Source organism: Atta cephalotes (assembly GCF_000143395.1).
Source record: "Atta cephalotes unplaced genomic scaffold scaffold00019, whole genome shotgun sequence".
Taxonomy (NCBI): domain Eukaryota; kingdom Metazoa; phylum Arthropoda; class Insecta; order Hymenoptera; family Formicidae; genus Atta; species Atta cephalotes.
The window spans coordinates 5,094,387-5,108,813 of NW_012130083.1; the positions used below are offsets into that span (position 1 = coordinate 5,094,387).

The 14,427-nt window shown below is 32.7% G+C and overlaps 1 protein-coding gene across 1 annotated transcript in view; it reads left to right on the forward strand.

Moving 5' to 3' along the window:
* Positions 1-13,243, forward strand: part of LOC105619197 (serine/threonine-protein kinase NLK) — an 89,262-nt gene extending 76,019 nt beyond the window's left edge. The window contains exons 5-10 of the mRNA XM_012200721.1: positions 2,710-2,795; positions 3,040-3,249; positions 3,825-4,013; positions 4,694-4,895; positions 6,777-6,870; positions 13,189-13,243. Coding sequence (XP_012056111.1) covers positions 2,710-2,795; positions 3,040-3,249; positions 3,825-4,013; positions 4,694-4,895; positions 6,777-6,870; positions 13,189-13,243 — 836 coding nt within the window. The remainder of the gene's footprint in view (positions 1-2,709; positions 2,796-3,039; positions 3,250-3,824; positions 4,014-4,693; positions 4,896-6,776; positions 6,871-13,188) is intronic.
* The last annotated feature ends 1,184 nt before the right edge of the window (positions 13,244-14,427 follow it).

Genomic DNA, 14,427 nt, shown 5'->3' on the forward strand with positions numbered 1-14,427 from the left:
TTAAGTTAAGTTAAGTAAGTACGTATAAGTAAGTTAAAGTTTAAGTAAAGTAAGTAAAGTTAAAGTAAGTAAAGTAAGTAGTTAGTAGAGAAGNANATGAGAGAGAGAGAGAGAACGAGAAAGAGAGAAAGAGAACTTTCGGGATGCGAGTTAATCGCGTGCGAACGGATACGATAATAAGAGCGAACATACAGCAAACCCGGACGAGGGACTTTAATTAAGACGAGGCGGACTCCCCCGATCTCACTAGTCAACCCCCAGACGACGGATTACCTCCAGTAATATTACCGAGTTTTATTGCCGCGAAGACTAAGCCTCGAATGTATTTGCAGCGTGACTCACATTCAGAGCGATGATTGGATGTAATTCTGAAAACAATCCTATAGTTTTGGGACATATGTGTATATAATATATATAATAAATTATACAAGTTATATATAAGTCAAATATATTTGGGGGGAAATCCAAATAGATCAAGTTCGTTAAACCGCTTTCTTTCGTCTAATTTTATTTCATTACGCACGTCTAAAGAATATTCCATAATAATCAATTTTCCGATAATTTGCTGTCACATCATAACGATCTGTTCCCTGAACGATCCTCTTTCAATTTAAACGAACACTTTAAAAGAAAGACTGTGATCGAATGTTCGGCCAACTAACTTGCCAATATGGTGTACCTTAAAATACCGTACCTTTTTTCAACATGTTTCCTCTGAATCAACTTAAACGAACGGCAAAGTCAATTCGTTGACAGGGATGGATCGGGGAAACAACTAAAGGAACCTCGTTACGGCCCTGTCTATTTCTCGCTTCTCCACATCCATTCTTGTACGAAAGAGATATTGTTGCTTTAAAGTAAAGCGAGGAAACAGAAGCAAACGAAAGGAACTTTCGCGGAAACCCCTATGAGTTACCATCACCCGATTTTCCATCATTAAGACTAGATTGTTCTACCTTCTAGGTAAATTTCAGTTTACTGTTCTTACTCTCTTACTTTTATGTTCTTACTCTTTTACTCTTTTGTTTATCCAATAAATTACCTTATAGTTTATCTAAAGATGGAACAACCGATTATTTTCCTAAATAAATTAATTTAAGAAATGAATCGATGAAATTACATTATTTTTTCGAACTCTTCGTATATCGATTAATCAGTGCTGACTAATTAAAGCGTATCTCGTGCGTCACTCGTGTATTTATAAAACAAGTGAAGAATGCGATCGATTTGAAACGCCCCGATCGTTACTCCATGTTTACGGTATTTGTCAATCGATAACGGGACACAACAACGTTATGATTAATCGTTAAACTTGTCTGACCCTTTTCACAACGAAGTAATCTATCAGCTTTATTAAATTCTTATATATTATAAATAATTTAATTTGGGTTTCAAGAAACTTATCTCTTTCACTATCATCATCATCATTATTGTCATCATCATTATTGTTATTATTATTTTCAAAACCTAATATGAAAACTATAAAAATAATGTTAAATTCTATTTATTTACATTTTATTTTATTATTTTTTGAATCCGTATAAATTTACTTTTTTAATATCGTGATGAGTTTATAATATTATTAAAGTTGCAATTTTTTATATTAAAAAATCACTTTTCCCGAAATTTCACAACATAAATTTGTAAATTTTAATTTTGTAATTTCTTTTAAACTCATTATTATTGGACTTATTATTATATTTCTCTTCATAATTACTAAATATAAATATATAACAGATCGATTAAAGAATCCGTAAAAACTTCTATGCTCCGCGTTGTTCCATTAAAAGGAGTAAATTCAGTTATTATTCATTACATTTGCGCTGCACGTAAATTCATACCGCGCTGCACGAATTTCATCGACGGGCATTTTCGACAAAATAATAACCGATTTTTGATTAAGCTTGATATAATCTTCGTTCCGAAGTGCTCCAAATTTTCATCAGCAAAAAGTGAGCCGGTCTGCATTTTGCTCGGGGCGAATTTTCATCGGCACGAAAATTGGGTTCACGTTGACACGACCGACGTGTCATGTCACAGCAGCGGCGTCTCTGATGTTTTGTCAGCTTGTCATGCTGTCGAGAAAAATTCTTCCATCGCTATCATTTTCGCAGTCTCATACGAGCGAGACGGCGCAACGACCTCGTGTCAATTTTCATCATCGATAAAAATCCCGCATCCGCATGATTAATATCCATCGGTACGTTGCTGTCATTCTTATCAAATTAATTAGCGAGCGAATCAAATTTAACTTTGACAATTTTTCTAACTAGAATTTCGAAGATTATCCAAAATTTGCAACTGTCTCTTTCACGAGACATGTGATTAAATTAATTCTTTATACTTATCTTTATAAAAACTTTTTGATACACTCTATATTTCTTATTATTATCTGATATAAAAAGTAATTTTAAGTTTTTGAAATTTGATACGATTAATAAGATGAGGTTATTCTGATTTCCAAAAGATCGATCTTTCCAAACAACAGTAGCGATCTATTTTGCGAAAAATTAATTTTTCTAACTAAAAGAATATTTAAAACCGATTTTTTTTGTAAAGAATTGCTTTTTTTGTTAACAAAGAAAGCTATTTCGGAGCGATCTTTTTTTGCAAAAAATTGATTTTTAGCAAATTGTTCTGGAGATAATACATTATTATACAGATTTATATTGTATAGATTTATAATTTGGAACATATCATTATTTTCAGGCCTCAAGTACCTTCACTCGGCCCGAATTCTCCACAGGGACATCAAACCCGGAAATCTCTTAGTGAACAGCAATTGCGTACTAAAAGTAAGTCTCGCTCTAGATATGTCAACTTGAATTCAAATATAATAAATATATAACAGCTTTGAATATATCATATATTCTTCCCGATTGACCTCAATAGTGAGGAAATACAGATTAATTAAGGATCTGTTTATCCGACATAGATGCTTTGTTCCAAATAGAAGCCATATTCTAAATTTAACTATCTAGTTCTATTCTCTCTATTTACGTTGAACGGCTAAGTGTACTAAGTGCCCTCTTTCTTCAGATCTGTGATTTTGGATTGGCCCGGGTGGCGGAACCCGACCAGAATGTTCACATGACCCAGGAAGTGGTGACACAGTATTATCGCGCGCCGGAAATCCTGATGGGCGCGCGACATTACACCGCTGCGGTGGACGTGTGGAGTGTCGGTTGCATCTTCGGCGAGCTCTTACGCCGACGTATCCTCTTCCAGGCCCAAAGCCCTGTGCAACAGGTGAGTAAAAAAATGGACCCCAAAAATTTAGCTTGAGTCTAAGGAGCCTTATTCGCATGTTAAACTTGACTTACTCAAAAAGGACGATTTAGCTAAAATATTTATAAAAATTTAGCTATATATACATATATATTTGAAAATAACTTTGTTAGACCATCATAAACTAATTGTATAAGTTCAAACTAATTATTAGAATGTCAAAACTTTTTACATCACTTATTATGCTTGAGCATCCTATATAATTATTTTGATGATCTAATAATATTATTTTCAGATCTGCTATCTTTAAATACTTCAGTAAAATCATTCTTGATGTGCATGATTCCGGTTATACGAGATATCAATAAATATCCATCTCATATCCATTTCTATCAATGTAGATTAACGGTTCAATTTATTTTTCATCTTTTTTAATTACCTATTGAAACATCGAAAAAATGAAATAAGTTGAATCGAGATTAAAATTAATATACATTGATAGAAATAGGTATTAGTTAGATATCATGAGTATTTCACATCGAGGATTATCTTTAACTAAGCAATGAAAAAAAACGTGCCTTCTATCTTGGTCTCAGCTCGAATTAATTACGGAGCTGCTGGGTTCACCCACTCTCGAGGAGATGAGGTATGCGTGCGAGGGCGCGAAGTCTCACATGCTAAGAAGGGCGCAGAAGCCGCCGTCGCTCGCGACCCTGTATAATCTTAGCAGCCAAGCGACGCACGAGGCCGTCCACTTGCTCTGCCAGATGCTAGTCTTCGATCCCGTAAGTCTTTGCTTAACGCAAAAATAGATTGTTTCTTCACATTAAATCTTACACTATTCTCATTTTACTTAAGTTCACTTGGTTTGATGAATAAATTTTAACTTCAATTTATCCAATTGTTACACAATTGTTACATAAAATTAGGTATATGCCGAGCCTTAAACAATTTTTTAGAACTTTTCACTTTGATGCGGATAATATTCAGTTTAGTTTATTTAAGTTATTAGTTTATATATATTGAGTTGTCCGGAAAGTTCATGCCGATGTTAAAGGAGAATTGAAACGCAAAAAATTTAAATTTTAGTATACATTTATTATATAAGTAGTCGGCACGAACTTCCGGACAACCAATATATATATATATATATATATATAACTTATTTAATTTATTTTATAATAAAATATTCTAAAATCATATTTACAAATTTATTGTTTTTTTTAATAAATTACTACTCTCTTGCAATATTTATCATTTCGATAATAACTATCTCGGATTTCATATTTTATTATCAACTTTATTAATTCTATTGCATTTATTTATACATAATACAAGGACCAATTCCTATTCTCATTTGTTGAGATTCATATTATTTAATATTAATTTGGCACTTTTCATTTTATAATTTAAATTAATTGATATTATACTTATTAATATTCTTTCCGATAAATTATTGTTGCAGGACAAAAGGATCACCGTGGTGGACGCCCTGGCGCATCCTTATCTGGATGAGGGACGGCTTCGATATCATTCGTGCATGTGCACATGCTGTTATACGACGAGCGCCGGTTTGAGACAGTACAGGGTGGATTTCGAGCCTTCGGCCGCCCATCCGTTCGACGATCTCTGGGAGCGAAAGCTCACGAGCGTGCAGCAAGTGAAAGGTGAGAAATTCTACCACGTTAAAAATGTGGGGATGAAAAAAGATAATGAAAGAAAAATCTCGCGAATGCTCTATCTTTTGAATTTGGCGGAAAAATACATTTACGAATATTTACGGAAATACGTAACATTTAATAATAGCATGAATTTTGCGACAGCCGTGCTGTCGAATATCTTTTTCTATATTTTGTAATAAAATAACGACTAATGTAAATTTAATTTACTTTCAATGATAAGTAAGATTTATATATGTAATTGATTTATATATGTAATTTAAAATGTTATGTTAAACAGAAAATTTCTGATGCTTAACATTTTGACAATAACGAGTTTTTTTTATTGATTTTCCGTCGACTTTTTACATTAAATCTTGTACAAAGTGCGACTGACAGTTAGAAATTCGTTTTTGCGGTACAAATTGTGTAGAAGAAACTCAATATATTGTCTCGAGAATATCGCGCGTATCGTGGGTAGTGACGTACACGGTAAGTATCTCAGGCACGTGCCTGTGCTATTCGAGAACAATAACCGCGATAAACATTCTCGCGTGTGTGTGCGTGTCACGATAAATCATGGTTTATCTCAGCAACGCCTGGTCGCTGAGAACCGTGAGGTTCTGGTGTGTCTTTTCTCGTTGCTATAATCGTCAACGATGAAGCGAAGAACGGCAGAACCAGAACATAAAAAAACATACTGCTGTTATTATCGTGTAATTCCTTGCTGGATGTAGTATTCACATTAAAATAAAAGCTCAGTGATATTTGTTACAAGTTTAGTTGTTTGCAACGATTGACCGAAGCGCAGAAAAATATTATGTACGACGTATGACATGTAAAAATTTTGTGAAATTTAAAAATATACGTGAAATTTGGAAAACTGTTCGCGCATACAGAAAAAGATTTTTTTTTAGAATTTTTAAATAATGATGGCGATAATAAATGAATCGAGAGTGCAGAAAGAGGACGAGTCACATTTATTAATTTTTTCAGTATTAACAAAAAAACTGTTCAATTTTAGTTCCAGTGAAAAAATAAACAAAATTACTTTTGGGAATTTAAATATGACATTCAATAATATTTTTGAAACATTTCTAGCTTTGAAATGCTTGTCTATTAAGCGAAAAATTTAAATTTCAAATTTGTACTCATATTCTTTCTACACTCAACGTTGATAAAAGTTAAAAATTTTATAGTACGTCACTCAGATACTTTATTTATCTTCATTTTTCTTAATTATCATTATCTTGCTTTATGTGAAATAATATTATATTTACACAAAACACCTCGAAAATGTTGAAGTTAAAATATTGACTATTAAAATATTTCTTCTGATTATTTTTCAAGCTCAATCGTTAGCCATTCAAAAATCTCATCAAAAAAGTTTCTACAATATAAATAGGAAGTAGCGTTCCACTTTTTTTTTCAAATTGTGAAAATGGATAAGTTAATGTTCCTTTTTTCACTCGTTATTTCTTAGAAGTCTGGGACAAGTGTCTTTGTACTAAAAACATACCTATCTATTTCAAGATTAATGAGAAGAAAAACTTATTTTCGAACAAAATTGAATTTCTTTTTTGTACTCAATAATTCAAATATATATATATACATATATATATATATATATATATATATATATATATATATATACACACACACACATACTAATTATAATAATCAAATTTAAAAACTATGAAATTACACATACACACAACACGGACGAGAATGAGGACGATTTAGTTACGTTTAGCGCTAGATCGCGCGGTGAGGATATAACCATGGTATTATTCACAGTGTCGTTATCTCGACCACGAGAAATTGTATCGCGTCATCAATGTCCCAACTCTGTCATTCACTTACATGCTGGTACGTCGTTGTCTGTTTCAGAGGAGATGCACAAATTTATAGCGGAGCAGCTGAACACGTCGCGAGTGCCGCTCTGCATTAATCCGCAGTCCGCGGCATTCAAGAGCTTTGCGAGGTAAGCCGTATTATAAAACGAATCCACGCGAGTTGCCCTTGGCCGATCGGTACACGCTTTTGTTCCAAAATTACCGGAGAAGGTTAAAAAATAAGATCGTAAAATGCATAGCTTGTTAAAATATTAATTGATCTTTTCAACTGGAAGCTTTTCAAAGGAATTATTACTCTTAATTTTTAATGTATAATTTTTTGTATAATTTTTTGAATGAAATTCAATTCAATAGAATATCGTGAGATCTTTCATATTGAGTGTGAGATTTGATAAATAGTGACAAAGAAAGAAAATGCGATTTGTATTATTGATGTATGAATACATACAGCTATAATGCTTCTGTGATTTTGGAACAAGCGATATGATATGATCCGACTTATAAATGTCTCCCTTTCGCATACAGCAAAGTCACTAGAACTGATCGACGAAAAAATACCTAAGAGAATTTAAAAAAAAAAAGAAAGAAAGAAACGAAAAAAAACATTCGCAACATTCTTCCTTGTACTGTCCCTCGAGATTAATGTTGTAAAGAAATCAATATCTCCCCTCCTTTGCATTTATACCTCTTCCCGCATCACGAGCCTTATATCCTAAATCCTAGATAAAAAAAGACAGACAAGCTAATAATCCCCAAGAGAGTTCATAGAGGGGCGCACAGTGTTTCTTATCAAGCAATCGAGTAGCGCGAGCGGGATATATCGGGTGTTTGAAGAGTAGCGCTGACTAGAGCCGGCTGAGTCTTTCAACGCGTAACGAGGGAGAAAGTAAATTTCGAAATCGATCGATTATACGAGACTTAAGATGAAAGAAAAAAAAAGAGGGGCCTTTCGTCCTGGCGATCCTCTTGCTAACGTCCACAAAGGACGCTGTGTAGCTTTTGATGTTGTTCCGAGGAAGAATAACATGTAAAGTCTAAAATGTATGTGCATTTTTTACGTAACCCTGTCGGCCCACTGTGATACAATCGCTGTATGCGATCTCTTGATATAGCGAAGGAGCAGAAATCAAGTAGATAAGGAACTGATAGTTATCAATATCGTCGAAGAATTAGAACGATATTTTAAAATTAAGGATTAGAATGATATTTTAAAGTTGGGGATATGAAAGATTCAGGAACATGTATAAAATCTTTTCTATGATTTTCATGTTTCTTTTCATTCTCTTTGTATGTACTCTGTATTCTCTTTGACAATTTGTCATTTATTTCTCAAAATTGTTTGGACATTATTGTTTATTTGTTTAATTGTTTAATAATATAAAAAATACCGCAAAGTCCATTTCTTTACATTTTAGATTTTAGATGTATATATATATATAAAATATATTTTTTATAATTAAATTTTGATATGAAATATTAATGAAATTATTTTTCTTCAATTTTATTCTAAAGTGTATTATCTATTCTTTATAAATTTTCAGAAAGTACAGTGATTTATGAATAAATAAGAAGATAATTTTATATTTTATTTAAAATGACGTTTTGAACAGCAAAATTTACATTATTGAAAGCCCCGTATTAACAGAATAATCAATTGAAGCGATCAATTTATTTCATCATAAAGTGACAGGTAATATTTTATGATGTTTACCATTGTATATTCTCGACATGATATACAGATAATAATTAGATGATGAAAACAACGAAAATTACATGATGACAAATATAGAAGAAATATAATATAAAGATGATTAAATACAATAAAAAAAAGAAATCCATTAGAATCTACTAAAAGTTTGAGCGAAGTTGGAAAATAGAAAAAAATATAAACTTTTTTTTGTAATTTAATTTTAAATATTTTAAATATTTAAACATTTTACTAATACAATTTAGACAATTATCATCAAATATTTTATATTCTAGAATATCGTTCTAATTTTCTCTCTGCAATATTGAAGAAACATCTCTAATAGTAACAGATCTACATATGTAATATTTTTCCCCAGATTACACTACTCAACAAAATTTAACTTTCCTTTTGTAGAAGTATAACAAAAACAAGATAAAATTTTTAATTTTTGTTACTGGTTTCAGAATTGAAAATATCAGTACGTCTAGATTTTTTTTGTATTATAAATTGTTTTCTGATTGGTTTTTATGACGTGTTTTGGCACTTATGACATATTTAACAAAAAATAAGCTATAAAATATATAATAATATCCTAAAAAAATTTACTGCATTAAGATGTATTAAGCAATAATTTTAAGGAATAATTTTTACGAATAGCAAATTTACAGTCATTTCAAATTTAATATACGTTCATATATAATTCACATATAATTCGAATCGATGCAAGTTATCTTGAACCATTAAAAAGGTTCGAAAATCTAGGCGTGACTCTTATGAAAAAATCCTCCATTGAAATCGATCTATATAGATTTCATTATGATTATCTGAAAATTGTCTTCTCATTATCTAATACGTATGGAATAAGAACATTTACAATATAAGAACATGTACATCTCGGCCTGTCGATTTGATATCCAATATGTACCGTTATCGTCGTAACTTCTACAAGATGTGTGTTGTTGGGTAGTGTTACTTACAACTGATGGTGGATGTGTAACAATTGTACGTCTTGCTTACTCTACCGTCAAGTTAGAGCAAGCCGATCGCCGAACCAGCGCCCTGCGCCGCGTATACGTACACGTTACTACTACCACTACCGACTCAGCTATCTACCACTGTCAGCTACTATCGACTACTACCGCTATCGTCTACTACTACTACCACTACCACTACTACTACAAATCGTGTTACGCCTCCTCCTGAACGAACCGAACGAACCGAGAGTCAGCTATAGTCGGCGCGACCTCGCTCGCAGAGGTACATGATCCAGCCTATTTTTTATAATATCAAGTATTATTGCCTTTTGCTTGCGTTACAACTGTCTCACCTTGGGTTCTCTAACCATCCTTTGTTTACCTCATGATGTACATATGTCGTGCCTCTAATATTTTGAACGCTCCCGCGCGATACCAATATACACGGTGCCTTCAGAATCGCTGATGTCATCGATCTTCTTATGATTTTCGAAAGATAAAGAAATGCGCATACAAATAAATGCCTATCTATGATTACTCGTAAAACTGCTAAATAATTATTTGTACGTGTTTGAAAGTTAAAAGGAGAAATAGTTAGCGATTTCGAAGCGCTATGTATAGTACGTCGCATTTCCGAATCGGATCGCTCGCGTCGTGCATTTCGTGTCAAGGCGGGTTGATTGCGCTCAAACGGGGTGACACACTTGTTTATAATTAAATATAATTACAAATGAATTCGACCACACGACGTGGTTGATTAAACATTCGTGTTTTAAAATAAAAAAGAAATAATAAAATAAAATTCCTCGAAGATCTCTCTGTATAAAATCTATATAAATCCGAAAAATTATTTCAAATTAAGGGATTTGCAAGAAAAATTTTAATAATATATATCAATCCAGATCATAATTTCTAAATTAATTCTGTTAAAAATGATTAAAGCCGGATTGAATATATAGTTCTTATAAAATATAATACGTATTTAATTATTGTAGATTAAATTAAAGATTATTATTGAAATTATTGAAATGGATTATACCCGTCGAATGTATAATCCGAACATTTGCTTTAAAATATTCGCGAGTGATATTTCAATATATTTCGTAAATAATTGTATTATTTCAAAGTACAACTGCACACTCATTTCGTGTTAGAACAACATTATCTTGTGTTTGTTCGCAAAATTAATTGAATTAATTGAAAAACATGCAAGTGTATAATTACTTCAAAAAATCCAAAAAAATCAGTACTTTTTTGGAATAAAGATTTAAGATTGTGTACTATCACGCTGACTCATCCTGATTTTTTTTGGATTTTTTATTGAATTTGGAAGAGTCCGTAAGAAGATTACATTGTTATTATTTGTATAATTACTCGTAATGAGTTTCAGAAATAAATTCTGTTGAACTGCACGGAAATTGAGATAATTTAACACCAGTTTTCGCAGATTTTGGCGACATGTCTTAAGTGACGACGAGGTGCGTTTAGCGATGCTAATTAGCGGCAGTGTACGCGCAATTAAACAAGTTCCTTAAACATCCGCGCAACAATAATATACTCTGCATTACTCGGCGAGAGTATACAATATCGTTCCTTTGTCCGAAGAGTGTGTTTCTGTTCCCTCTGTCTCTCTCTCTCTCTCTCTCTCTCTCTCTCTCTCTCTCTCTCTCTATTTCGCGAGAGCGTTGCTGAAGCGAGAAATCGCATTGCTGGTCCACTTTTGCGGCTAACTTAAAAGCTAGCCCGAAAGAATCTGATTAAAAAGGAAACAATTACGATCTTCGAGGAACATTTGCCAATTTGCGACTTAATCTTATTTTTTAAACCTGTTTATCTGAAAGAGATTTAAGATGCTTTGTACATAATATTAAAATGTTATTTACATTAATAATATATACATATCAATAATTTAATAGTAAAATATAAAAATATTTCTTGAAATTGAAATTTTATTAAATTTAATTAAAAAGATTAAATTAAAAAGATTTAATTAAAAAGAAAATTCAGAATTTATTTTTCATAATTTTTAAAAGATAAATACATTGAAGAAATAAATTCGTATTCTTGTCTCAGATTCAATTCCGATTAAATAATCGAAAATTTAATTTCCTATAATCTATTACGCAACGTTTAAACATTAATAATCTGAATACAGTAATTTGCAAGCGGTCACCCCGGTTTCGTAAGCGCACGACACACCCGCCGTCATTGTCTCGCCATTCCGCTACTTGTGCATAAAAGAAAACAGAGGAAATACCTGAACGGAGCACATTGTTTTGTCATTGACATTATGAGTGTAAAAGAAGGCCTGATCTACCATGCAGCCTTCAGTTAAGAGAAATATGTATCGATGAGAAAGACAAGCGATGATGTCGCGACGCGCCAAAAAAAAAAGAAAAGAAAAAAAGATGAAAACTCTCTTTTGAAGATCTGCATGTATCTATCCAACCTCCTTCCTCCTAAATTCTCCTGAAATTATAATTCATAATCCGATCATCCATGCAAAACATTTCCTATTCCTATAGATGGTATCTACCTGATATTAGGTCAATATTAATTTAAATACACATGAAAAATATATGTCAAATGACGAAGAAGTAGATTTATATTGAAATCGAAAATATGTCTAAGGAAGGAGAGAGAGAAAGATTTAAAAGAGAGACGATCGGCTGTCATGCGTGCTGACAGCTGCATGGAAATCAGACGAATAATTTTGATATTTTGCTTATTGAGATAGTCGAGTTTCATCAATTCTTCGAAATGATCGTCACGAGCGGGTAATCCGTGCTCCATAACGGTAATTAATAATTATCGATATCGGTTTGTCACTTGGCGATTAAGTTGAAACCAAAATAGAAAGAGAAAATGATTTGTTATCGTTGAAGACGAGCAAAAGAGAAACCTTGATTCAGTGTGTAACGATTGTCTTAGGCATGATGCACAAATTTAGAGTTGTTTTGTGTTGTACATATGCTTTTAGTTGTATCTAATTCCTTTGTGTTCCTTACTTAACCAATTGTAATAAAGAATAGACGAAAACAGTGCTGTTACATTTAACGAATATAAGTAAAGAAAGAAAGCACACCTTACTGCTCGCTGACGATTTCAATATCCTTATGATCTAGTTGTAATTCTAGATTTTATCTATAATACCGAAGTGCGAAATGATAGTTGTAAATTATTATTGTGGCATTTCGTACTTCGCGTTTTCGATCATTAGACAACGCGGATGGCCGAGCAAGTACATTTAATACGAATTAATTTCAATATGATATTCTTGATTAATGGCTACATAATTAATTAAACTGAATATTCAATCGAATCCATTTGAATTTATCACTTCAATAAGCGCTGTCTTGTCAAATGATGTAAAAGGCTTTCGAAAATTTTCCCAATTCTAACATTAAGCTTTGCTCAGATTAAATATCCGAAAATTCTGATTTAAAGAGTAAGCTCGACGATTCGCACGTAGTTGTACCCATCCTCTTTTCACTTATCCTCGATTGCGATCGATTGCCCTAACTACTTCACGGTTTCATGGTAATCAGATTATCATCTAATAATAAATTTTTAAATTTACTTAGAAAAATTATTAAATTTATAATAATTTTGTCGAGATCATTTCGGTTGAAATACCGATGACCGTGTTACAGGGTGGTCGACTCGCTTTACCGCAAAAGAGTCGCACGTCTCCCCCCCCCCTCTCCTCCCCCAGCCTAGCTTTCTCAGTCCCTTTTTCGCCCTTCGTCGCTCCTCTAATGCCTTGTTCATACGACTTGCAGCTCCACGGTGGCTCACCCCTCGGAATTGCCACCCTCTCCACACCAGTGGGAATAAAAAGTCTTCCCCGTTCCCGTTCCCGAGATAGACCGTCGAACTCGAGGGTGACGACTCCGCGTCGCTCTCTAAGAAGAAAGGAGAATTTTCGTCGACCGGAAGATAGTAAGTCACCAATAACAAGAAGAAAGAAAAGGAAGATGAAGAAGAAGGAAAATGGGGAACTAGAAGCTGGAGAGAAGAGCCAAGAGAGACAATAGACTGCCGCACACTATAGCCTCAATTTTCGACTAGCTGATACATATACATGCATAGGATATATCGTGAGGGATGCGTAAAAAAATAGTAGGAATGTTTGATTCAAGAAAAATTTGAAGTTTCTTTTAATTTATCTCAGAACTGCATTTTCAATTTCACAAAAAATTATTCAATTTATTCGTACCATTTTTTTTCAAGAAATCGAAAATATTTTTTGTAAGTACTAAATTGTTATCAGTATTAAATAATCACATGAATATTTTCGATTATCATGTGTAAGAATATATTTCGAGGAACTTGAAAAAAATTGGTGTTTTTTAGATTTTTGTGTATTCTTTAAGAGGATTGAAATTCTTTCAATTTTTTCTCAGAAATATATAAAAGGAAATGAAAGATTTCTTTCATTTTCCTTTGGCAATACATTTCTGGATATTTTTTTCCCCAGATCTTTTTTTAACGAGTTTTCTTCTCATAACTTTTAATCATAATTTAAACAGAAGAATTTTTCAATGAACATTAAAGTGCAAGAAATAGACAGTATTCTATTTCGCGGTATATTCAAATTTAATTTATATCTTAAACAGGATTTTTTCCGATAGATTATTAAATTTCTTTAAATTCGTGGAATATCGTGTTCACAGAACTTTAGTGATATATGGAACGAAAATTCTAAGAATACTAAGGATCAATACTGAGGGTTAAAAACGATTAAAAAAAGAATAACATCCACTGGTGTATTCCTCAAGCATTTTCTAAGAAAAGACTGACTTGGAACTCTATAAGAAAAGCATACTACTACTTTTCTACGCATTTCATTGCATTCTGCATGTATATATAGCAAATATATTATACGTATTATATATTGTATACACATCGAGGGGAGAGTGTACATCTACGTACATACACTTACGCACACGTCCACACACACACACACACACACACACACACACACACACACACACACACACACACACACACACACACAC